Source organism: Zonotrichia leucophrys, chromosome 27, assembly GCF_028769735.1.
Source record: "Zonotrichia leucophrys gambelii isolate GWCS_2022_RI chromosome 27, RI_Zleu_2.0, whole genome shotgun sequence".
Taxonomy (NCBI): Eukaryota; Metazoa; Chordata; class Aves; order Passeriformes; family Passerellidae; genus Zonotrichia; species Zonotrichia leucophrys.
In genome coordinates, this window is record NC_088196.1 from 1,717,559 (window position 1) to 1,742,042 (window position 24,484).

At 61.0% G+C, this 24,484-nt stretch overlaps 3 protein-coding genes across 3 annotated transcripts; all 3 read left to right on the forward strand.

The window, feature by feature from the left end:
- The first annotated feature begins 2,678 nt into the window (after positions 1-2,678).
- On the forward strand, positions 2,679-8,871 carry C1QL1 (complement C1q like 1). Its single transcript, XM_064733564.1, has 2 exons — positions 2,679-3,423; positions 8,340-8,871. Exons 1-2 carry the CDS (start codon positions 2,860-2,862, stop codon positions 8,517-8,519), a joined length of 744 nt encoding a protein of 247 aa, XP_064589634.1. The 5' UTR covers positions 2,679-2,859; the 3' UTR covers positions 8,520-8,871.
- Positions 8,872-12,370: 3,499 nt separating this feature from the next.
- Positions 12,371-20,279, forward strand: KIF18B (kinesin family member 18B). Its single transcript, XM_064733358.1, is given in 12 exon segments — positions 12,371-12,575; positions 13,757-13,840; positions 13,843-14,136; positions 15,602-15,756; positions 16,186-16,290; positions 16,488-16,598; positions 17,098-17,295; positions 17,369-17,545; positions 18,291-18,400; positions 18,646-18,854; positions 19,467-19,574; positions 19,675-20,279. Coding segments are annotated over 12 exon segments (2,361 nt in total).
- Positions 20,280-21,089: 810 nt separating this feature from the next.
- On the forward strand, positions 21,090-22,334 carry FAM187A (family with sequence similarity 187 member A). The gene has a single exon (XM_064733359.1). It carries the CDS (start codon positions 21,090-21,092, stop codon positions 22,332-22,334), a length of 1,245 nt encoding a protein of 414 aa, XP_064589429.1.
- Positions 22,335-24,484: the final 2,150 nt, after the last annotated feature.

Here is a 24,484-nt window from a genome sequence, read left to right on the forward strand (position 1 = left end):
GGCAGGGCACAGTGCCGGCCCCACTAGCCCCCTGCCCTGGCCCGGTCACGCTTCCCTTTCCCAAATCCTCCTCCATGAGTTCCAGGAGGTGCTGGGTGTTGGGCACAGCCACCCCCGGCCCAAGCTGCGCCCCTGGAGCATCGATTGTCCCCATCCCCGCTGCCGGCGTCCCCAGCACGGCCCAGCCGCCCCCGCCCGCGTTGCCAAAGCAAACAGCCGAGGGCTGGGCCGGCATCGATTCTGCGGGAGCTGCTGTTTGCTTAACCTTTGCAGAGGAGCGGCGGGCGTCGAGCGGAGCCGCAGCCACCGCAGCCACCGCCGTGACAGCAGCTGCAGCCACCGCTGCCACTGCAGCCACCACAACCCCTGCAGCCGCTGCTGTCACCACAACCACCGCAGCCACTGCCGCAACAGCTGCAGCCACTGCTGTCACTGCATCCTCTGCACTCACTGTCACAACCCCTGCAGCCCCTGCTGCCACCGCTGTCACCACAGCCCCTACAGCTACTGCTGTAACCCCTGCAGCCACCGCTGCCACTGCTGTCACCATGGCCATCGCTGCCACCACAGCCCCGCAACCACTGCACCCACCACAACCACTGCAGCTGTGACAGTCACTGTTGTCACCACTGCAGCCACCACAGCTGCCACACCGCAACAGCTGCAGCCATCACTGCCACTGTTGTCACCTCAACCCCTGCAGCCACCACTGCAACCCCTGCAGCCACTGCTGCCACTGCTGTCACCACAGCCACCACTGCCACTGCTGTCACCACAACCACCACAGCCACCGCTGTCACCACAGCCCTGCAGCCACCACCATCACTGCAGCCACCACCACAACCACTGCAGCTGTGACAGCACTGTTGTCACCACTGCTGCCACCACAGCCACCGTGGCCACCACCACTAGCACTGGAGTCACTGCTGTCACTGCAATCGCTGCTGCCATCGCTGCCACCACAACCATGGCAGCCACTGCTGCTGCCACCTCCCACCTTTGTCCCTTTCCCACCTCCTGCACTCCCAAATGTGGCCATTTGGAGCTTTGCCATCCATTCCCTGTGCCCAGGTGCATGGAGCTGGTTTGGGGACAGGGCTTGGGGACAGGGAGCCCCTCAGTGTCACCTGGGGTGTCATACCCCCCATACGGTGCTGCTGTCCCACAGGCCGTCCTGGCTCTGTGGCTGCAGGGCCCCAGCTTGGGGACACGGTGGCCAAGGGTAGTGGCCTTGCCATGGGGACAGGACAGCCCAGAGTGATGCTGTCACCTGCGGTGGTGACTATGCCAAGGGGACACAATGTCCTGTGGCAACAAGGTGACCTGGGCCAGTGTCCCCTCCATGAGGACCAGGGATGTCCTCTGAGCCTCCAGGCGAGACGAGGGCCCTGGTGCAGCCAGCGTGGGCCTGTCCTCCCTCCGTGTCCCCACCACGGCCACCCTGTCCCCACGCAGAGCCCCCTGCCCACCCGGGCCACCCTGTCCCCGTGCTGCTGGTGACTCACGCAGCCCGTGACCTCGCCAGGCGTATTTTTAGGCACTTGTTAAAGCAGAAAGATAACGAGGAATGGGGGGGGGGTGTGCAGGGGGGCGACAAAAATGATGGAGAAAAGCATCAGGGAAACAGCTGGTGACAAACTTTGAGGGGGGGACACGGTGCTGGCAGCGCCCCCACCCCAAAATGCTCTCCCCCTCCCCAGCCTTGGAAAGACCCCAGCAATAATTGCCTCCTTAAAGGTAGCTAATTGATTTCTGCTGGCTGATTAAAGCCTCTGCGGGAGCCGGGGGACATGCGGGGGCGATCGATGCCTGTCAAAAGTCCCCTTGGTTCCCCCTCTTGTGGGGCGGGGCTGGGGCTTGTCCCCCGTGTGTCCCCTGGGCTTTGGCAGTGAGGGGGATGAGGGGAAGCACCCTCAGGGTGTTTTTTGGGGGGCAGGGAGTTGATGACCCTATGGAGCTCACAGGTGCCACTGAGGTTGATGCCACCTCGGCGTTGTCACCCAAGCGCTGTGGCGGATGGCACTGGCAGTGGCCCCGGGCCGCTCCGTGCCCGCGTGTCCGTGTCGCCCTCCCCCATCCCCGCGTCCTTCGCTCACCCCCGGCGCTGGCGGCGCCTGTCACTTGCCATCGCGTCCCGCTGTCCCCGCCGAGGCTGATGGAGATGGCAGGCGACGGAGCGGGCGCAGCCGCGTGTCCCCCGTGCCATGAGCCCTCCGGTGCCCGGCCCCGGGCACGGCTCTTTGGCACAGCCCGGCGGTGGCACCTGCGGGTGTCCCCTTGTCACTGTGCCACCAGTGGTGACATCCCATGCCACGGAGGCTGACCGCGATGGATGGGTGCCACTTGGGCTGTGAGGGAAACTGAGGCAGGGAGTCGGGACGGGCCCTGAGGATCACCCCCGTGGGTGCTCTTTTGTGGGGACACAAGTGACAGGGTCCAGAGGTGTCCCCAGCTCCACGGGGACACCCGCAGTGCTGGGGGTCTGGCGTGGGGACACCGAGGGACCCCCCATTGGATCAGTGGGGTCAGCGGGGCAGCCGGGGCCCACCCCACCTCCGTGCCTCAGTTTCCCTCCATGGGCGTGTCCTGATTGGATGGGCGGGATGGAGGGGGCGTGTCCGGCGGCGAGGTGGGCGTGGCCCGGCGGGGTGGGCGTGGCCCGTGCGGCGCGGGGCGCACCGGAGGCAGCGGAGCGCAGCGGAGCCGCCGCCAGCCCGAGCCCCCCCCGCCGCCGCCGCCGCCGCCGCCCTGCTCCCCCCCGCCGGCACCATTCCCTCCCCCGGGCGCCAGCGCGCCCCGGCCGGGCGGCGGCTCAGCCTGGGCCGCAAAACTTTGCTGGCGGCCGCGGCGGGGGTGGTGATGGTTCTGGTGCTGGTGGTGCTCATCCCGGTGCTGGTGAGCTCCGCCGGTACCGACGGTCGCTACGAGATGCTGGGCACCTGCCGGATGGTCTGCGAGCCCTACGGCCCCGCCGCTCCCCCCCAGCAACCGGCCGAGCGCGGCCCCCTCCCGCCGCCCTCCACGCTGGTGCAGGGTCCCCAAGGCAAACCGGGCAGACCGGGCAAACCGGGACCGCCGGGTCCGCCCGGAGAGCCGGGACCGCCGGGGCCGGTGGGGGCGCGGGGTGAAGCGGGAAGACCGGGACCCCCGGGATTACCGGGACCGGGCGCTACGGGCGCGGTGAGCGCGGCCACCTACAGCACGGTGCCGCGGGTCGCCTTCTACGCCGGCCTCAAGAACCCCCACGAGGGCTACGAGGTGCTCAAGTTCGACGACGTGGTCACCAACCTGGGCAACAGCTACGACGCCGCCTCGGGCAAGTTCACCTGCGCCATCCCCGGCACCTACTTCTTCACCTACCACGTCCTCATGCGCGGCGGGGACGGCACCAGCATGTGGGCCGACCTCTGCAAGAACGGGCAGGTAAGGGCTGCCCCATCCCGGCTCCATCCGCGGGGCAGGGAGCTCTGATATCCCCCAGCACGGGAGAAGGGCTGTGGGGGCTTCCCCGTGCTTTTCCTGCCTTCAGAGTGGGTGCTCCGTCCTTCTCCTGCCCCGGGGTGTCACATCCTCTTTGTGCTGGGGATGGACCGCGGGTGCTTCCCCAGGGGCTGCATCCTTTTCCCGGCCCCTGGATGCACCCCCAGGGTGGCACATCCTCCTCCCAGTGCTGATTGCGGGCTCTGGGTGCTTCCCCAGGGCCCCCATCCTATTCCCATCCCCAGGGTGGCACATCCTTCTCCCAGCGGCAGTGATGGGCTCTGGGTCCATCCACATCCTTCTCCTGACACTGCCATGCGCCCCTGGGGTGCTTGATCCATCTCCCAGTGCTGATTACGGGCTCTGTGTGCGCCCCCAGAATGCCCTGTCCTTCTCCTACCCCCAGGGATGCACCCCCGGGATGTTCTGTCCCTCTCTGGGTGACAATGATGGGATTTGGGTGCGTTTCCAGGGTGCCACATCCTTCTCCTGGGCATGGAGCTGTAACCCCAGGGTGCCCTGTTCTCCTCACAGTGACGTGATGGGCTCGGGGTGCACCCCCGAGGGGCTCTGTCCTGCTCCCATCTCTGGAGCTGCATCCTCAGCATGCCCCATTTTTCTCCCAGTGCTGGAGATGCTCCCCCAGGATGCTCCTTCCTTCTCCCAGTGACAATGACAGGCTCTGATTGTGTTCCCGGGGTACTCCCTGCCCTGAATGAGCAGCCCTGGGGTGTCCTGTCTCTCTCCCACTGACAGTGCAGGGCTCTGGGTGCACCCTTGGTGTTCCCTGTCGCTCTCCCATGGACATTGCAAGGCTCTGGGCGCACCTCTGGGGCGTCCTGTCCTTATCCCAGGGACAGTGCAGGGCTCTGGTTGTGTCCCCAGGGTGCTCCATCCTGCTCCCCACCCTGAAGGAGCAGCCCTGGGATGTCCTCTCCTTCTCCCAGTGACAATGACGGGCTCTGGGTGCACCCTTGGGGTGCCCTGTCCCTCTCCCAGTGACAGTGCAGGGCTCTGGGTGCACCCCTGGGGCGTCCTGTCCTTATCCCAGTGACAATGACGGGCTCTGGGTGCACCCCTGGCGTGTCCCATCCTCCTCCTCCTCCCATTCCCAGGCGCTGCCCCGTGTCCCCTGTCCCTCTCCCAGTGCTGGGGACAGTCACCACCCACCCTGATGTGTCCCCAGGGGTTCCCTCAGCTCTTTCCTTGGCCACGGAGATGTTCCTTGGGGGGTGTCCCCCCCGGCCATGCCATTGTCCCCGCGGAGGTCCCGCTTTTGGGGGGCTGCACCCCCAGCCTGGAACCGGCTGGGTCTGAGTGGGGACATCGCAGGGGACACCCCGAGGGTGGCTCCATCCTTTCCCTCCCCTCATCCCGCTGGATCCCCCAATGCCAGGACTCAGCCTCGCCATCCCCACGCTTTTGGGGTGCCCCTTTCCCACACCAGGACTCGAGGGACAAGATGTGGCCGTGTCCCCTCGGGGATGTCACCGAGCTCAGCTCCCCTGGATGTCACCGCAGCTGCATTCCCGCGCCTCCATCCACGCTGCGTTTCCCCCGGCATCAAAACCCGCGATGCCTCCTTGCCCTGAGCATGCAGGACCCCCAAAACTGAGTTTTCACCCCAAAAAGAGCCGGGCTGTGAGGAGGAGCGGGATCCTTGTCACCCTCCCCGAGCCCTTCCGAGCGGGAGCACGGCAGGAGCCGCTCGCTCCGCAGCTTTTCTCCATCCAAACACTTCCAATTTCCTTTTATTGAGATTATTTTTGTCCTCCCCCTCCCTCAAGTCTTAAATTTTGGGGGTTTCCAGCGCTGTTTGGCACTTCTTGCTCTTTCTCCCAAACACTGCGGACTGAGCCCCCCAAAAAATCACCTCAACCCTCAAATCTTTTTGGAGACCACCCCAAACCTTCCAACCCCCCTAGATCTGTGGGGCATCGACATTTCTGGATGAATTTCCAGAAGCTGTGGAGCTCCTTGTCAAGAGGAGCAGCGCTCGGGCGGGCGATGCAACTTAATTAACGGCTTGTTAATTACTAACAAGGCATCGCCGCATCGATAGCTAGAAAGAAGATTCCCCCCTCAATGGCCCAAATAATTAAAAAATTGGGTTATTTAAGGGGTTGCTGGCAAAAATCCCCCGTTCCTGGTGTGGTGTGGGGTTCCCAGCAGATAAAGGTTGATCCTGGAATATTCAGAGCCAGTCAGAATTTGGGGGGTCCCCTCTGGCACCCCAAAAATCCTCTCAGTGCTGCTGATTTGGGGGCTGCCCATCAGCGTTGGGTCGGGGCTGGAGTTAATGAGAGCCAGGGGAGCTGCTGCTGGTGCTTAATTAGCATTAATTATTATTTGTATTAGCCCGTAGCTGAGGCAAGGGCAGCGAGAGGTGGATGGACGGAGGGACAGATTGATTGATTGATTGATTGATTAATTGATGGATAGGGCTGGTACTGGGTGGGTTTGGGGTCCCCATGCTGTAGAAGGCCATTCCCCAGAAGGCTCAGGGAGGGTCACAGCCCCAGGGGACTCTTGGGGACAGTCCCCAAGGCTGCACAAGGATGTGCTGGGGGGTCCTGGAGGCATCTCCTGCTGCACCCAAGGGCCCTGGGGGGCACCCAGAGCTGTGCCCGAGCATCCTGAGGAGCATCTGCCACTGAGTTTGGGGTCCCAAAAGACACCTCAAGGTGCTGGGCCATGGTGGCACATGGGGAACGTGATGTCCCCAAGGCCCCAAGTGTCACCACACATGGCAGCACCCCACTGTCCCCTGAAAGCTCCTGGGTGCAGCCACCTTGGGGACCCCTCCAGAGTGTCCCCAGTGCCAGGGACACCCCTCAGAATTGTCACTGGGGTCAGGGAGAGCGGCTGCAGCAGAGCCCAGGCTGGGGCCATGCCACCCCATGGGGAAACTGAGGCACAGAACAGCACAAAGGGGTGAAGCCATCGCGGTGGCCGTGGTGGCAGCCCCCTCCTGTGGCTCTGCGGTGCCGGCAGCGCCTCAGCCCGGGCCCAGCGCTGCCATTTATCTTGCCTGGTTAGCGAGGGCTGGCGGGCTCGCCGTGATGAGGCGGCTCCTTAACGAGGCAAGACGGATGGCACCGGGCAGCTCCAGCTGTGGCGGGGGGGACGCCGCCAAATGGCTTTTCCTGGCTCTCCTTCCTCCTTTCCTGGCTTCTTCCTCCACTCCCGATCCGCAGCAGGACCCAGGAGATTGGGGCGCTGTGGCTGACCGGGATTTGGGGTCCCCCACCTGCAATGGGGACCTCGAGGTGACAGGGTGGGCGCAGGGTGATTTTTACCTGGGTGAATGTTAACAGTGAGTGCTGTGGGATCACAGCCTGGCCGTCTGTAGGTTCCAGAGTTAACATCGTCCCAGGTGCAGCTGGTGAGGAGTGACCCCCGGCGCTCCTGTCCTGGGGACAAAGGACAGGACTGCAGGGGACACCGTCCGTGTCCCACCGCTCCGGGCCGCCGCAGCCGCTCGCCGATGCGAGCCCAATTAAGAGGCGATTCTCGTCGCTCGTAATTAGCGGCACCTTCTCCCGGCGCAGCGCTTTCTGCATTTCACTGGGGATTTCAGCAGCCGCCTTGTCACTGTCACCCAGCGCCGCGATCTCCCCGCGAGGCTCCGCCGGAGATTTGATTACCCACAGAATTCTGCAGCGGCTCCAGCCACGGAACCGCTGCTGCGGGCGGGGACGGCTCCTCCGGCTCTGCCGGCACCCAGGGAACCTTTCTGGGGGTGGATGGGGGTTCAGCCCTCGCCACACCCTCACTGTCCCCGTGCAGCTCCCGGGATGCAGGGTTCAGGGTTTGGGTTGGGACTGGGATGGGAGATGGGGTGCTGTGTGCCAGGCATGGCCCTGGATCCAAACCCAGAGATGGGGTGCTGTGTCTGAGCTGTGCATCCAAATCTGGAGCCAGGGTCCTGGGGGAAAGCCGTGGTCCCATGTGGAGCTGTGGTGCCACGGTCCTGTGTCCAAATCTGGATCCAAACGTGGATTTTGGGGTTCTGTGTCAGAGCTGTGGTACCACATCTAACCCACGGTCCTGTGTCCAAACCTGCATTTGGGGTTCTGTGTCGCAGCTGTGGTCCCACATCTGACCCACGGTCCTGATCCAAACCTGGATCCAAACCTGGATTTGGGGTTCTGTGTCTGAGCTGTGCATCCAAATCTGGAGTCAGGGTCCTGTGAGAGAGCCATGGTCTCGTGTGGAGCTGTGGTGCCACATCTGACCCACGGTTCTGGATCCAAATCTGGATTTGGGGTCCTGTGTCTGAGCTGTGCATCCAAATCCAGAGTCAGGGTCCTGTGGGAGAGCTGTGTTGCCATGTCTGACCCACGGTCCTACATCCAAACCTGGATCCAAACCTGGATTTGGGGTTCTGTGTCGGAGCCGTGGTTGCCATGCCGGACCCACAGTCCTGTATCCAAGCCTGAATTTGGGGTCAGAGCTGTGGTCCCACATCTGCCCCACAGTCCTGGATCCAAACCTGGATTTGGAGTTCCGTGTCAGAGCTGTTGTCCCATGTGGAGCTGTGGTCCCACATCTGCCCCACGGTCCTGGATCCAAACCCGGATTTGGGGTTCCCTGTCACAGCTGCGGTCCTGTACCACACTGGGGTCCTGTGTCTGGGCTGTAATCCCGCACTGACCCCACACCCGCAGTCCCACCCTGTGCCACTGTCCCTGTCACACCCAGCACCGCTGTCCCGTTTCGGTGCCCGCGGGGTCCGGGGGGGCTCCGGGCGGTGCTGGGATCCCACGGGGAGGATCCGGGCCCCCCTCGCTGCCCCGGGGCGGGCGGATCTGATTGATGTGTGTGAGCCGTGCCCTGAGCCGGTGTCCCCTGGGCAGGTCCGGGCCAGCGCCATCGCTCAGGACGCCGACCAGAACTACGACTACGCCAGCAACAGCGTCATCCTGCACCTGGACGCGGGCGACGAGGTGTTCATCAAGCTGGACGGGGGCAAAGCCCACGGCGGCAACAACAACAAGTACAGCACCTTCTCCGGCTTCATCATCTACTCGGACTGAGCCCGGCGCCCCCCGCATCTCCCCGCAGTGACCCCCCAGCCCCACGGCGTCCCTGGCCGTGGTTCTGTTCCCTGCTGCCCCCCAGCTCCTCCCTGGCTCCTCCTGCCCACCCCATGGATTCCCCTCCCCGCTCTCCCGGCTGCTCCGAGCCCCCTGTTCCCGTCAGGGCTGGGGGCTGCAGAGGTTTGGGGTGGCACCCACGGCACCCCCATGCCCGCTGTGCCCCCCCTGCCCCGCCGCTGCTCTCTGCCCGCCCCCGGGGCGCTGCCGGGGCTCTCGGGGGGTCCCCGGGCCTGGGGGGGCTGTGCTGGGGCGGGGGGTGACAACATGGTAAAGCAGAGCTGTGATCTGTCCCGGTCTGCTGTGTGTGTCCCCAGTGTCCCCAGTGCCGGGGACGGGGTCTTTGTGCCACCACCACCACGTCCCACCGCGGCGCCGCTTCCTTTATCAAACCTGTCCCTGTCCCTGCACCGCTGTCATGGGGACACTTGGGTGCCACCTTTACCCCGGCCCTGTCCCCATGAGGTGGTGTCCCCTGAGAAACACAGCATTGTCACCGCTCGGGGAGGGACACACGGAGCCACCGGGACCCTCGGGCGCTCTCCCCGTCACCGCTGCCTCGGCACGGGAGGGACCTGGCACGATTCGAGGTGACAGCGGCTGTGCTGGGGACAGAGGATGGGAGCCCTGGGGACACGGATTGGCCTTGGGGACAGGACGGGGCTGGGTGTCCTCCTGGATGTGTGTGTGTGTCCGTGTGTCCTCAAGAATGAGTTCTGATATCCCCAGTGTGTGTGTGTCCCTCAGGTGTCTGTCTGTGCCCCAGGTGTGTGGGTTGTCCCTCAGGTGAGTCTGTCTGTCTGTGTCACGGGGGTGTGCGTGCCCCCAGGTGAGTGTGTGTGTCCCAGATGTGTGTGTTCATTCCAGATGTGTGTGCGTGTTCCAGATGTGTGTGTTTGTTCCAGATGTGTGTTTGTTCCCAAGCCCCTGCGGCTCCCGGCGCTGTTCCCCGGCACCGATCCCGGCTGGAGATGGCGGCGGGGCCGGGCTGGATCGCAGCTTCGAGCAGAAGGTCCCCGAGAACGAATTGCAACCTGGGAACCCTCCGGAACTTCCCAGGGCCCCCCTGGATCTTCCAGGACCCCCGGTACCCCCGGGACCTTCCCCTCTCTCGCCCGCCGGGGCTCGGAGCTGCAGGAGCCGCTTCCCACCGGCAGGGGGCGCAGGCGGCGCCGAGACCGCAGCTCCCATAGCGCATCGCGCGGGGCTCGGAACTACAACTCCCATGAGGCACCGCGCGGAGCGCAACCAATGGGAGTCGGAAAGCGGCGCGGGGCCAATCAGAGAGCAGGGCGGGGCCTCGCGGGCAATTTAAAGGCGGTGCGGGGGTAGGAACTTGCTTAGAGCAGAGGGGCCGGGGCCGGGGCCGGGGCCGGGGCCGGGGCCGGGGCCGGGGCCGGGGCCAGGTGCACGTGCACGTGCACTAAGTGGGTGCAGTGCCCTGTGCGAGGGGTTTTGTGGTCCCAGAGGAAGTGCCGGCGCAGGCACAGTGAGGAGCCCGTGGCTGAAGAGGGCGGCAGGTCGTGAGGGGCTGAGCGGGCCCTGAGGAGACGGTGTCACCGCCATGGCCTAAATAGCTACAAGAGCGGCTTGGAGCCGAGGCACCTCTCCCTGCCCTGGATCCCCTTCCCCGGGAGTCTCCCTGAGCACCGGCAGCATTCCCGAGGGAGCGGCTTCTTCCCCGGGGTTTGTGCCCGGCCCGGCCGCACAGCCCGGCAGCTCTGCCGTGGAAGTGCCTCGGGAGGGAATCACTGCGCACCAATCACAGTGTCCAGCACAGGGCACAGCCCAGGATTGTAAACATTTCACACTGCATCCTTTAAAGTGGTTAAAGGATTCCAGGCTCGCTCCAGCCTGGCTCCTTCAGACCCACAGCCCAGCTCTGTGCTCCATCCACTGCGGTAACTGCACCAAAATGCTGCACAATGAAGACAATCAAAACCACTCTTAGAATTAATGTGGAATCTGCTCAGGAAATTTTAACACTCTCCCAGGTGAAATCCAGCATCAGCAGCTGGGTGTTTGGAGAAGGAAGGTGGGCTGAGGTCCCACATGGGTCAGCAATTGTTCAGGAACCTTTCTGGCCGGCCATCCATCCATCCATCCATCCATCCATCCATCCATCCATCCCAGAGCCCCTCTGGCAGTCACATTCCTGCCCCTTCACAGCAGCAGCTCCAGAGATTCCTCACCAGGAATTCCTCCCTTGATTTTAGTGTGGCATTCCTGCTAATATACTCAGAAACAAAAGGGATTTAACATTACCCTGACACACATTATTATTGCAGGTACCAAGCAACAAAATTAAGGTCAACAGAGTTGCCATAGGCCAGAAAATATTATCAATACAAAACCACAAAAAGTAGTTGATTGTTCCCTACATATTGACATATTGGGTCTGTCACCTGGTGCTGGATGTTTGGAGAAGGAAGGTGACCTGGGATCCCATCTGGGTCAGAAACTGTTCAGGAAACTTCCCTGTCACCCATCCTGGAGCTGCTCTGGCAGCTGCACTCCCACCCAGACTGGCACTGGGGCTCTGTTGGCTCCCCCACACCCCATCCCACATTTGCTCCTGGTTTCCTCTCCAACTCAGCCCCAGGGCTCCCAGAGAGCAGTCCTAGACTCTGGCTCCTTTAAGGAATTTAATCCTGCTGCAGCAGCTCAGTAACAGCTCGGGATGGAGCCAACAAAGAACCTCCCAGGCTCCATCCCCTCCTGGCAGTGGGGTGTTCCTGCTGAGCCATCCTCTCCTGCTGTGTCCCTGTCACCTCCCTGGCGCTGCAGGGCCCTTTGGGTCAGTGCCAGCTCCTGCCCACTTGCTGGGGGCTCTGCCCATTTCCCCTGCACTCCCAGGGCAGCTGCCCCGGCAGCTTTGTGCCCTACATGTGCTCCTCAGCACGAGGGACCCTCATTGCAGACCCCAAACAGTGGCAGAGCAGCATTCCCAGACACCCCAATCCCCATCCCTAGAAACTCCAATCCCCATCCCCAGACACTCCAATCCCCAGACACCCTAATCTACATCCCCAGGCACCCTAATCCACAGACACCCCAATCCCCATCCCCAGGCACCCTAATCCACAGACACCCCAATCCACAGACACCCCAACCCCCATCTCCAGGGACCCCAATCCCCATCCCCAGACACTCCAATCCCCAGACACCCTAATCTACATCCCCAGACACCCCAATCCACAGCTGCACCCACTGCCTGGAGCTGCCTTCATCCCCTTCCAAAATCCATCCTCATCCCCGAGCTGGGGGGACACGGCTGTGAGAGGGGGGTCAGGGACTGGCTGGATGGTGACAAGGTGACAAAGGTGTCCCTGAGGGCTCTGGATGGCACCAGGGCTCTGCAGCCCCTTCCTCACTGACACAGCGGCTCAAGGCCACCATCAGTTCGTTCACAAAGGTGACACAAAGCTGCAGTGCTGGTGACATCCAGGACAAGCTGGAGAAGTGGGACCAAGAGGTCACAGTGATGTTCAGTAAAGCCGAGGGAAGGGGCTGCACCAGCACAGAGTGGGAGAAGAGCTGAGAGTCTGCAGAGAAGGGCAGAGTGAAGTTCAATGAAACCAAGGGAAGGGGCTGCACCTGCACAGGGACAGCACAAAGTGGGTGAAAAGCTGGGAATCTGCAGAGAAGAACTGGGGGGCTCTGGTGGAGGAAAAGCTGCTCCCGAGCCAAACCCCGAACACCGAACACCAAACGCATCCCGGCCAGAGGAGGGCGAGATCGCCGCTCCGGGTCCAGCCCAAACCCCTCAGTGACGCCGTCATTCCACGGCAATGCATCCTCGGGGGCTCCGTTGTTCCCGGCCCGGCTCCATGGCCACAAGTGCCAACGTTCCAGGGCTGCCAGGCACCGGCGGGTCCCCGGTGACAACGGCCGCGCTGTGCCCGCTCAGCCGCGCTCCGGTGGCCGCTCCGCTCTCGGCGTTCCCGGTGACCGGGGCTCTGCCTCGTCCCTTGCCCGGCCATGCCGACCTCAGGCGTGGGTGCTGCTGTCCCCGCGGGGAATGCGGTGGCTGGGTCAGTTCTGGGGGGCTGCAGGGCTGTGGGAGGGGGCTCAGAGGAGCGATGGCGGGGTGGAAAGAGGAATAAATGCTCTTCCCAGGGAGGTGGTGCAATCACCGTCTCTGGGTGTGTTTAAAAAAAGACTGGACATGGTGCTGGAGTCTAGGTGAGGTCTTAGGGTATGGGTTGGACTTGATGAGCTTAGAGGTCTCTTCCAACCTCATTATTGTGTGATTCTGTCGTGAGAGGGGCTGAGGGGCCAAAATGGGGGGAGTTGAGGTGTTAGGGTGAGACGGTGTTCACAGGGGTCCTAAAATGAGCTAAGAGATGAGGATCTGACTCCATGTTTCAGAAGGCTTGATTTATTATTTTATTATATATATTACATTAAAACTATACTAAAAGAATAGAAGAAAAGGTTTCATCAGAAGGCTGGCTAAGCTAAGAATAGAAAAGAATGATAACAAAGGTTTGTGTCTCAGACAGAGTCTGAGCCAGCTGGGCTGTGATTGGCCATTAATTAGAAACAACCACATGAGACCAATCCCAGATGCACCTGTTGCATTCCACAGCAGCAGATAACCATTGTTTGCATTTTGTCCCTGAGGCCTCTCAGCTTCTCAGGAGAAAAAATCCTAATGAAAAGATTTTTTTATAAAAGTTGTCTGCGACATTAGGGCATAGATTGGATTCGGTGATCTTAGAGGTCTCTTCCAACCTCATTATTCTGAGATTCTGGGATTCTGTGTTTCTGTGGTTCTGGAATTCTGGGATTCCAGGATTCTGGGATTCTGTCGTGAGAGGGGCTGTGGGGGCCAAAAGAGGATGAGGCTGAGTGTGCTGGAAGGGGGATGTTGGGCTGTAGGAGGAGACTGTGTCTCAAAGAGATTTAGGGTCTTTGGAGAGTCTCTGTGGGGTCCAGAGGAGCAGTAGGAGCATGAAAGGGTTGTAGGGTTGTTTGGAATCCAAAGAGACCCGAAGAGGGGTGAAGGTTTTGGGAGAGACTGTGAGAGCCTGAAGGGGTTCAGGCTCATGGGGAGCTCCAAAGGGACACCAGGATTGGCACAGGGATGGGTGGGCACAGACCCCAGGGAGAGCTCGCCCAGCCGGGGGGATCTCTCCCCCATGCACCCTCCAGCTGACCCTATCCCCCCCCAGACCACAGGAGGACCAGGATCAGTGGATGGGGAGCCCGGAGCAGCCCGATGCCCCAGCCCCAGGTGCCTGTTGGGGGGCAGAGGCCCCTCCCCAGGAGGGCTCCGTGGCCGTGGTGCTGCGTGTGAGACCCCCCAACCCCCGGGAGCGAGCTGCGCCCTCCGTCCTGCACGTCCTGAACCAGCGCGCCGTGCTCTTCACCTCCGAGGAGCCCGGCGGCACCGGCACCGGCCCCGGCCCCAGCCCCGGCCCCGGCCGCCGCCGCAGGAGCCTCGAGTTCGAGTTCGACCACGTTTTTGGCGAGAGGGCCACGCAGGAGGAGGTGTTCGAGCACACCACGCTGCCTCTGCTGGACACGCTCCTCGCTGGCTACAACTGCTCCGGTGAGTCCTTGACACAGCCCTGATCCTTGCAGGAGCCCCTGCCCCATCCCTGCCAGGCTGGGGGGGCTCAGGATGTGATTTGGAAGCCCCCATGCATCTTTGGGAATGGGGTGACAAAACAGCAACCCAAAACCACACAGCCTGAAGAGAGTTGGTTCCAGCAGTGCTCAGCACTCTGGGAATGGGGTGCAGAGGATGGATGTGGGTGTTGGGACAGAGAGAACCCTCCCCAGGGTCTGTGCCCACCCCTCCCTGTGCCAATCCTGTGCCCCTTTGGAGCTCCCCATGAGCCTGAACCCTCTTCAGGCTCCCACAGCCTTCACCAAAACCCTGGCCTCTCTTTGGGTCTCTTTGGATCCCAAACGACCCCACAAACCCCTTCATGCTCCTACAGCTCCCCTGGACCCCCAAAGACTCCCCAGAGACCCTAAATCCCTTTGAGACACAGCCCCCTCCCTCAGCCTCACCTCCTCCCTGGGCAGAGCTGGCCAAGCATTTTGAGGAACAAGGATTACTTGCTCTTGTCTATTCTGGGTCAGGAAGGGTGGGTAGAAGTGTGGTGGATGCATGGAGAAAGAGCCCCTTGGCTTTGCCATCTCTTTCCAGTCTGAATGGCTCCATAGATCCAGGTCTGACAGGTCCTGGACAGCTCCCACAGCCCTGATCCAGAGCTGTTCCAGCATTGCATGGCACAGGAGCATTCCCAGGAGCAGCCCAGCACTCCCTGCGCCAGGAGCTCACACCAGGGGATGCTGATCCAGCTCCTGAGAGCCACTGAAGGGCTGTCCCTGTCCCCAGGCCCCAGCACTGAGTCAGGAGAGGGCTGAGGCTCCAGACCAGTGCATCCCACCCTGATGGGGAAGCCTCAGAGGAGGTGCTGGAACATGGGGGTGAAAGAGAGGAAGCAGAAATGCCTCATGGGGAGAGGGTCAGAGGTGACCTGAGCATGGGGGCAGCACTCACCTGGAGGCTCCTTCTGTCCCTGATGCACTAGAGAGGCTGAAACCAGGGAGAAAAACTGCCCTGAGGAGCAGTGGGGAAGGTTATGAGTTTTACCTTGTGTCTTATCTGTGTGGGAAGCAGATAAGCTCTCCTCCCTTCTCCTTCTCCTTCTCCTTCTCCTTCTCCTTCTCCTTCTCCTTCTCCTTCTCCTTCTCCTTCTCCTTCTCCTTCTCCTTCTCCTTCTCCTTCTCCTTCTCCTTCTCCTTCTCCTTCTCCTTCTCCTTCTCCTTCTCCTTCTCCTTCTCCTTCTCCTTCTCCTTCTCCTTCTCCTTCTCCTTCTCCTTCTCCTTCCCCTTCCCCTTCCCCTTCCCCTTCCCCTTCCCCTCCTCCTCCTCCTCCTCCTCCTCCTCCTCCTCCTCCTCCTCCTCCTCCTCCTCCTCCTCCTCCTCCTCCTCCTCCTCCTCCTCCCCCTCCTCCTCTCCTGCTCTCAGATCATTTCACCTCCCACCTCTTTTCCCTGCAGTGTTTGCCTATGGAGCCTCAGGGGTTGGGAAGACCCACACCATGGTGGGCACCAAGAGGACTCCTGGCATTGTGCACCTGGCCACGGTGGAGCTCTACAAGAGGCTCGAGGCCATGAAGGACAGGAGCTGGGAGGTCCTGGTCTCCTACCAGCAGGTTTGCTGTGGCTCAGCGTGTCCCCTCCTGCCTCAGGGTCCCCAGGGAGGAGATTTGGGGTTGATCCAGAGCCACACTCGGGGTACCTGCAGTGTGCCCTGGGGCTGGCAGGGCAGCCTGGCTGGGAGCAGGATCATCCACCTGCTGCTGTTCCTCCCTCTCAGCCGGAGCTGGGCTTTTCTCTCCCTTGCTGTGCTCCACAGAGCAGTGAGGGCCTCCTGGAAGGGCTGGAGAGGAGCGGGGTTGGGAGAAGCGCCCAGCAAAGCTCTGGGAGCTGGCCCTGCCTTCTGAGCCCCATCAGCTGCTCTGGTGGAATGAGGTGCCAGAGGTGGGGTCAGGGGGAACCCCTGGCTGTGCCAGATCCTGCAGGGGTACCCAGCTCTCTCCCAGAGAATTAAACCTCAGCCTGACCTCCATGTCCTGCTCCAGGTGTACAAGGAACGTGTCTATGACCTGCTGAAGCCCCAGGGCCCTCTGAACGTCTGGGAGCAGCCCGGGAAAGGAGTCGTGGCACAGGGCCTCTCCTTGCACCAGGTCTGGGCACAAGGGCTGGGACAGACTCATCTGCACGGTGCTGGGAGCCCTGGGGACACGGGCTGGGGAGGTCCCAGGTGCTCCAGGCTCCAGAGGTGGCCCCGAGCTGCCAGGGCCCCACAGAGCTGGCACTGCCCGGGGCTGCTCGGCCTCAGGGTGTCCAGGTGCTAATCCAGCCCCTGCCCCTTCTCCCCCAGCCCACAACTCCAGAGCAGCTCCTGGCCTTGTTGGCCAAAGGCAACAAAAACCGGGCCCAGCGCTCCACCAAGGCCAACGCCGCCTCCTCCCGCTCCCACGCCATCTTCCAGGTGAGGGCTGATGCAAACGGGGCTCGAAACAAACCTGCATACCTGGGCAGCCCCAGGATTGTCCCCCTCAACCCTGAGCTGGGGATGTTGCTCCCCAGGGGCTCTGTCCATGTGCTCTGGGTGAAAAGCTGCCCCTGGATTTCAGTTCCAGCCAGGTCCTTGCCCAATTCCAGGGCTGTCACTTCAGCCTGAGCCTGCTGCCTCTCCCCTTGCTGCTGGCAGGCGGCTTCATGCTTTTCCAACCCCTCTGAGGACCTGCCCAGCCATACCCCTCTCTGTCACCGAGTGTGGGAGATGCTGATTGTTCCCATAGCTGTCCCTCCCTGCCACATCCCTTCCCTGGCTCTGCTCCTTGTGTCATCACCGGGTGTTTGGCTCATCCTTTCAACATGCCACGTTCCTCTCCTCCCTCTGGATTCCCTGACTCTTGAAAAGGCTCCCTGAAAGCACAGAGCCCCGAGCACCTGTGTGGAGCCATCTCAGCCCCCTCTGTCCCCAGATCCAGGTGAAGCACTGGGACCTCACTGGTGGCCCCGCCAGGGACCCGCGTGTGGCCAAGCTGAGCTTCATCGACCTGGCGGGCTCGGAGCGAGCCTGGGACACGCCGGGCCGGGGAGAGGGGATGTGGGAGGGCACCAGCATCAACCGCTCCCTGCTGGCCTTCAAAAGCGTGGTCCGTGCTCTGGCCGGAGCCAAGGTGAGTGCGGCTCCCCGGGGCGGCTCCGGGATGGTGTCCCCACGGCCTGGAGCTGAGCGCTGTCTCGGGACAGGGCGGGCAGAGCCACGTGCCGTTCCGGGACAGCAAACTGACCCTGCTGCTGAAGGACTCGCTGGTGGGCAGCTTCCGCAGCACCGTGATCGCCGCCGTGAGCCCCGCGGCGCCCGCCGGCCCCGACACCTACAGCACGCTGCGCTTCGCCAGCCGCGCCCGGCACATCACGCTGCCGGTGAGCACCGGGACGGCCCCGCGGGCTCGGGAGCGGATGGGGGGTCCGTGGTGGGGTGCACTGGAATATGATCCCAATATTGCCGGGCACAACGTGCCTGGGCTCATCTGGCCCTTGGTGCTTGACCAAGGGCAGCAGCTGTGGGGGTTGCACCCCACAGACACCTTTGGCTGGCTGGATATTGCAGCAAAAGTGAGGGTGCCACCTCAGGGGTCTCTTCCCTGACTGATCCATCCCCAGGATAAAGCTGCCCCACGTTGGGCGCCAATATATTGGAATTAAATACCAACACATTGGAATTAAATACCAATATAGCTGGATGGGACATGCCTGGGCTGGTCTGGCCCTTGCTGCTTGACCAAGGGCGGCAGCTGTGGTGGTTTCACCTCAGAGACACCTTTGGCTGGCTGGATGTTGCAGCTGGCGTTTGGAACAAGTCCAGGCAAGCAGGAACTCAGGTTTACCTCTGGTGGAAAGGCTTTAGGCGAGGTGAAGAGGAAAAGGAGATGGATTCTGCCGGAGAGTTAGATCCAGAGTTTTATTCCAGGGTCACAGATCTCTGCTCTGGTAACAGCTCCAACAGAACAGCAACCACATGGTCCCGTGTCTTTTTAAGCCTGGGGAAAGGGGGAGGGGAAGGGGTAGGTGTGCCACCAACCCCTTGGAGCCTGGAGGAGGCTGAGGAGCAGCCCTGGAGATGGGTTCATGCTGCACTGTTGTGTTTTTAACCACTGCCTGACTCCAGTCCCTGCAGGAGCCCGGGGCGTCTCCCTGCAGCTCCAGAACAGCCTCCCCGCCTGATCTGCAGTTCCAGACCAAGACACCGAGTCCCCTTCAGCAGGACCAGGAGCAGAAGTGAGTGTCTGTGTGTCCTCCCCATGTCCTGCTGTCTCCTCTCAGCCTGGGCAGACTGGGCTGTCCATGGTTGGATGGATGTGGGGAGCAGGGCTGAGCTTGGAGATGCTGGCCTGTCCCTGGGTGCCTTGTCACCCACAGGTGCACACACACCTCACAGCTCAGGCCCTCCAGGAGGGGATTTACAGCTTGGGAATGTCCCACGTTCCAAGTTTGACACTCTTACCCCAAATCTCTACTCACAGCCTCTGCCCTGATGAAATGACTGAGAAGACAAAGGAAGTGAAGGAACCCACAGAGCTGGAGGAACCCACAGGGCTGGAAGAGCTTACAGGGATGGAGGAGCCCACAGGGCTGGAAGAGCTCACAGGGCTGGAAGAGCTTACAGGGATGGAGGAGCTCACAGGGCTGGAGGAGCTCCCAGGGCTGGAGGAGCTCACAGGGCTGGAGGAGCTCGCAGGGATGGAGGAGCTCCCAGGGCTGGAGGAGCTTACAGGGCTGGAGGAGCTCTCAGGGATGGAGGAGCTCCCAGGGCTGGAGGAGCTCACAGGGATGGAGGAGCCCACAGGGCTGGAAGAGCTCACAGGGATGGAGGAGCTCACAGGGCTGGAGGAGCTCCCAGGGATGGAGAAGCTCACAGGGATGGAGGAGCCCACAGGGCTGGAGGAGCTCACAGGGCTGAAGGAACTTACAGGAATGGAGGAGGCCACAGGGCTGGAAGAGTCCCTAAGGCTGGAGGAGCCCAAAGATCTGGAGGATTCCACAGGGCTGGAGGAATCCATAAGGCTGGAGGAGACCACAGGGCTGGAAGAGTCCATAAGGCTGGAGGAGCCCAAAGATCTGGAGGAGTTCTCAGGGCTGGAGGAGTCCCCAGGGCTGGAGGAGTCCTCAGGGATGGAGGAGCCCAAATATCTGGAGGAGTCCCCAGGGCTGGAGGAGCCCAAATATCTGGAGGAGTCCTCAGGGCTGGAGGAGTCCTCAGGGCTGGAGGAGCCTGAAGATCTGGAGGAGTCCTCAGGGCTGGAGGAGCCCGAAGATCTGGAGGAGCCCAAATATCTGGAGGAGTCCTCAGGGCTGGAGGAGTCCCCAGGGCTGGAGGAAGCTGCACTTCCCTGTTGCCTTGAAGAGCTCAGCGAGGCTGCCCCAGCCCCAGGAATGCAGCTGAGCTCTGCAGGTGAGGATTTGGGATGGGGACAGTGGGGGTGCCCCGGGGGTTGGGGATGCTCCTGAGCTGCAGACACGGAGGTGATTCTGTTTCTTCTCTGCTCTTTCAGCCGAGGCTCCTGTGACCGTGCCAGACTCCCCTGTGCCCATCACGGCCCCGCTGTGCTGCCAGGAGCTCTCCCCATGCTCCAGCCCCATCTCTGTGTGGCCGGTGATGAGGATGCTCGAGTCGAGCAGCGATTCCCAATCAGAAAGCTCCCGTGGCTCCCGAGCACGGAGGAAGCGCCAGCGGGGCTGGAAGGCAGCAAGCACTCCTGGGGCAGGGCAGAGCTCCCCCGTGCCCCTGCAGCCCCGCAGTGCCAGCAGTGCCAGCTGCCAGCCCTGCCCTCCGCCGGGCACCCAGAGCCCTGGCACCGCGGCACCAGCACGGACCCCCAGCCCCCTGCCCGGGCCGGCTCCAGAGCTGCTTCCCCCGAGCCCTGAGCAGCAGCAGCAGCAGCCAGAGCCCCGGGAAGCCCCCCCGAGCCCCCTCCCCAGCACCCCTCCCAGCGCCCAAACCCCAAAGGCCTCCAGCTCCTCCGGCAGCTCCTCGAGCGACTCCTGCCCCATACCACCCTTCTGGCCGTGGTTCCAGCCCAGTGCCCACCTCTGTGCCCCCTCTGTTGGCACAGTGCTGTATGTGTGTTTGCAGGTTATGAGTGGGTTTAGGAAATAGGTTGTTGTGTTTTTAATAAATTGTTCTGTCCCAAATCCAAGGGTCAACATGCGGCTGTTCTCTCCTGCCTCCTCCTCGTGTGGGGAGCCTGGAAATGGTTCTGGCTCTGGGGTTGGGTTCTGTCCTCCTTCTCCATCATCCCAGGGCTTGTGGGTTCCTCTGCTGAGTGTCCCAGAGTGCAGGTGAGGGATGTGGGGGGCACGTGGCCATGGCCATCCATGACAACATCCCTGCCAGGTGAGCTGTCCCACTGTCATTGCAATGGGATCACAGCTCTGCCACTGCACACTCACATTTCCAGTTCTTGTTTGTTCCCCATGCTGTGACTCTTTGTGTCCAGGCACTTCTTTGTGCCCTGTGATTCTCATCTTGAGCCAAGGAATATCAGGGTGGCCTGGCTTCCTCCCCAGGAGGAAACAATGGCACAAACATTGCCACATTGGAACCCACCCTCCAAGCCTTCCCCCTCATCAGACTGGCCAGCCCATGGTTGAATGTTCTCTTTGACCTAATCATTAAAACACAATCCACTGCCCCAAAAGCCAATACCTTCCCAACGGCACAGCTATGAAGATGTTGATCTGCACTAGAGATCCTCTCCAAGATCCCACCCAGCTCAAACCATGATGAGGTGTTGGGGGTTCCGCTGGTCCCAGCACAGCTCCATTGTTGCCAGGCACGTGGGTGACAACGCTCCAGAGCTGCTTTCAGAGAGGGCGACAGAGGCTGGGCTGCTCCAGGGCAGGATGCTCCCAGCAGATCCCTGCCTGGGCTCTGTGAGTTCTGCTGGGCCAGGGAGCACCTTCAGTGATGGGGACGAGGCTGCTGGGAGCCACCATTCTCCTGTCCCTGCTGGATGTTCTCCAGGCCTTTGCCATTGAGAAGAAAGGGGATGTGTTCAAGAAGACGGCGTGTCCTGCCTTCCTGGTGTTTGAGAACGTCGCCTACCTGGCAGACATGACCTTCGAGCTGCCCTGCAAGTGCAAACCCGAGGAGGCCTCCTCTGTGGTCTGGTACTTCCAGAAGAACCTGCACAGCCACGAAACCACGGTGCTGACGGACTTCAATGGCACCGTGATCGTGGATTCCAAGCAGGTGCGCGCGGGCAGCGACCTCCTGAGGCGCTTCAGCATCCGCCTGTTCAGCCTGATCGTGTTCCGAGCCCAGGTGAGGGACTCTGGCCATTACCTGTGCGGCACCAAGGAAGGGCTCTTCTTCTACGGCTACGACGTGGACGTGCAGCCCACCAAGAAGATCACCGTGGCTTTCCTGGATAAAGACCAGCACGTCCAAGAGGACCACAAGGAGAAGGAGTTCACGCTGTTCACCACGTTCTGGGACTGGACGCGCTGTGACCGCTGCGGGGTGCGGGGCGAGCAGCGGCGCATCGGGCTGTGCTACGTGCAGAGCGCCCAGCTGAAACCCCGGTACCGAACAGCGCTGCCCAACGTCAGCTCCTGCGGCTCCAGGGCCGTGCCCAAACCCTTCGGGCGCCTCATCCGCCTCCGCAGCCCCGAGGTGGCCGTCAGGAGCTGCCTGGCCCCTTGCCAGCAGAAGGAAGCCCCCGCAGAGGGCGTGCAGTCCATCTCCAACGTCGTTTACAAGCTGGGTGAGAAGCCGCAGCTGCCCCGTGTCCCCATCCAGTACCACAACCAGCCCCCCAAAACTGACCTGGTGATTTCGTGCCCGGGGGCGCGGCCGGAGCACGCCGTGGCCTGGGACAAGGGATCCGTGCGGCTCTACCGTGCCCACTACCTGGTGGGGGTGAGGAAGCACATGAGGCTCTTCATCGACCACGGGAACCACCTGCACCTGCAGCGGCTGCGCAGGAGGGACAAAGCCACCTACTTCTGCTGGCGGGAGGGCGAGCTGGTGGCCGGCTTCCAGCTCACTGTCACCTTCGAGCCACGGCGCCAGCGCAGCCCCAGCGACCCCGAGTCCATCTTCGTCATGAGGGCTGTGGGCATCAGCTTCGCCGTCATCGTCGGCATCTTCTTCCTCATCCACCTGTCCCACTGCAGGGCTGAGGTGTTCAGGAAACTGGCCAAGTTGTAGCAGCTCCACCACTTGGACAGCTTGGATCACCCTCATGCAGGGAATTTCCAATGTGAGGACCATTTTAGCCTATTGTAGTTTCAACATTTTTTCAATGTTTGGTTTTGACTTTTTGAATGGAAAGTGTTTTGGGTTTTTTTTTTCAAATAATCTGGCAATTTTCTTCAGAACTGTCTCTGCTTTTGAGGTGTTTTTAACTCAGCACAGAATTGGGAGTCAATGTTTGTGCCTGACAGAGTCATCCTACACGTCCCCCAAAGGTCGTGGCATTTCTGCAGGGTTTCAGCAGGGAGCAGGATGTGCCCTCCAGGCTCATCTCCTTTGTTTGAGGATGTGACTTGAGGATTTCAGCATTCCCAAGGGAAATCTGCTGTCTGGGAGGGCACTGTGGGTCGACGATGGTGAGCCAAACACCTGGTGATGCCATGAGAAGCAAAATCAGGGAGGGACAGAGCTATGGAAAACAATCTGCATCTCCCACACCGGGGGATGGAGCAGGGTGCAGCTGGCTGGGTCCTTGAAGGGCAACAAAGCCCCAGCATGAGCTGGGAGGGCTCACACACAGAGGCAGCTCCAGGCCTGGACATTTTGCCACCAAACTCAGCCCAGGACAGAGCCTGACAGTGTCCCCATGGTGGCAGTGTCCCCATGGTGGCACCAGCCAGGGTTGTGTGTGCAGGCCAGGGGGAACAGAGCCACCAAGACTCACCTGGCAGCACTGCCCCATGCCTTCCCCTCTGAATCCCTAAAAATCTCCCAATATAACCCAAAGTGCTTCCCCCACTGCCCTGTAATCCTGCAGGGATTAACCCCTGCAGTGCTGGGAGCTGAGGGCTGTTCCTGCACCCTCTGCAGCCGTGGTTTGCTTGTTGGGAGGCAGGGCTGGCAGCAGGAAGGGCAGAATTCCAGCACAGCTCAGGGATTTGTGCAGGCAGGAATCCAGGAGCCACCAAGGAGCCCAGCTGGGAGCTGGCTGGAAAAGCATGCAGCCACCTGGGCTGCTCCCCTGGCAGCAGCACGGGCTGAAGTGACAGCCAGAGGCTCCGTCTGTGACAGCCCTGGAACTGGGAAAGGACCTGGCTGGAAAATCCAGGGGCAGCTTTGCAGCCAGGCAGCAGAGAGCACATGAACAGAGCCCCTGGGGAGCAACATCCCTGTCATTCTTGTGCCAAGATTGAGGCAGGAACAGGTGAGAGACAGGATGGTAGAAAAGGCAAAGAAGGTTTTATTCAAAAGAACCGCGCGGTTTTTACAGAGTGGCACAATAGATTCTGTCTGTGGAAGTGTCAGGGGGGTAGGATGGTGGGGACAGATGGAGATGAGAGATCTCTGCAGCCAGGTGGTGGAATTTGGGGTTTATTGCAAAGGGCCTGGGTGCAGGGCCCTGCTGGGAGCTGCAGCCACAGCTCAGAGCAGGCTGAGAGAAGAGAGGGGGAGAGAGCAAAAGCATAAGGGAGTGAAGTTCCCGTTCCAATACAATAAATCTTCTTCTGTGTTGAATATTCTAATTCTCACTAACCAATCTAGTACAAGATACAAATCCTACAGCATTTTCATACAGCCTATAAGAATAATTACATTACCATATTGTGTTACATTTTAAACCCTAAAAACTCCTCTTTGGCCCCTTCTGCCAAGCTGTAGGGTCTGCTCTGACCCTTGGGCCTGTCTGCAAGCAGAGGGTGTTGTTCCATCAAAAGGGGATCACCTTCAGCTGGCCACACCATTGTTTTCCAGTTGTTCAGTAACTGAAGGATCTCAAAGCTTGCTTTCATTTCAATCTCGCTTACAGTTTCCATATTCTCAAAATCTTTTGCCAGACAATCATATTTATAATCATCCTGTTTCATCTTCCCCAACACTATTCTATTGGCTAAGTAACAGAAACATCTTTCTCACGCACTGCCCTTCAGAGGAACAGAAAAATAAAGTAGAAAAACACCACCTGCAAATTGTTTATACTCAACAAGTTATCACATCTTTGCAGCTCCCTAAAACTCCTCACAAGCCGCTGTGAGAAGCGCTTGCTGTTTCTCTCTGTCTGTCCCATGGCATCCACACATCCCCAGCTCAGGGCTGAGGGGAACAGCCCTGGGGTGTCGGTCCTGGCCCAGGTGTGCAGGTTTTGTTTCCAGCCCCATTTCTGTACA

What these genes read in the sequence shown, in the direction of transcription:
- FAM187A (XM_064733359.1), top strand. Translation starts at nt 21,090, where the DNA reads ATGGGGACGAGGCTGCTGGGAGCCACCATTCTCCTGTCCCTGCTGGAT.
- C1QL1 (XM_064733564.1), top strand. Translation starts at nt 2,860, where the DNA reads ATGGTTCTGGTGCTGGTGGTGCTCATCCCGGTGCTGGTGAGCTCCGCC. An exon ending in ACCTCTGCAAGAACGGGCAG is followed by an intron (nt 3,424 to 8,339) that starts GTAAGGGCTGCC and finishes TCCCCTGGGCAG; the next exon opens with GTCCGGGCCAGCGCCATCGC.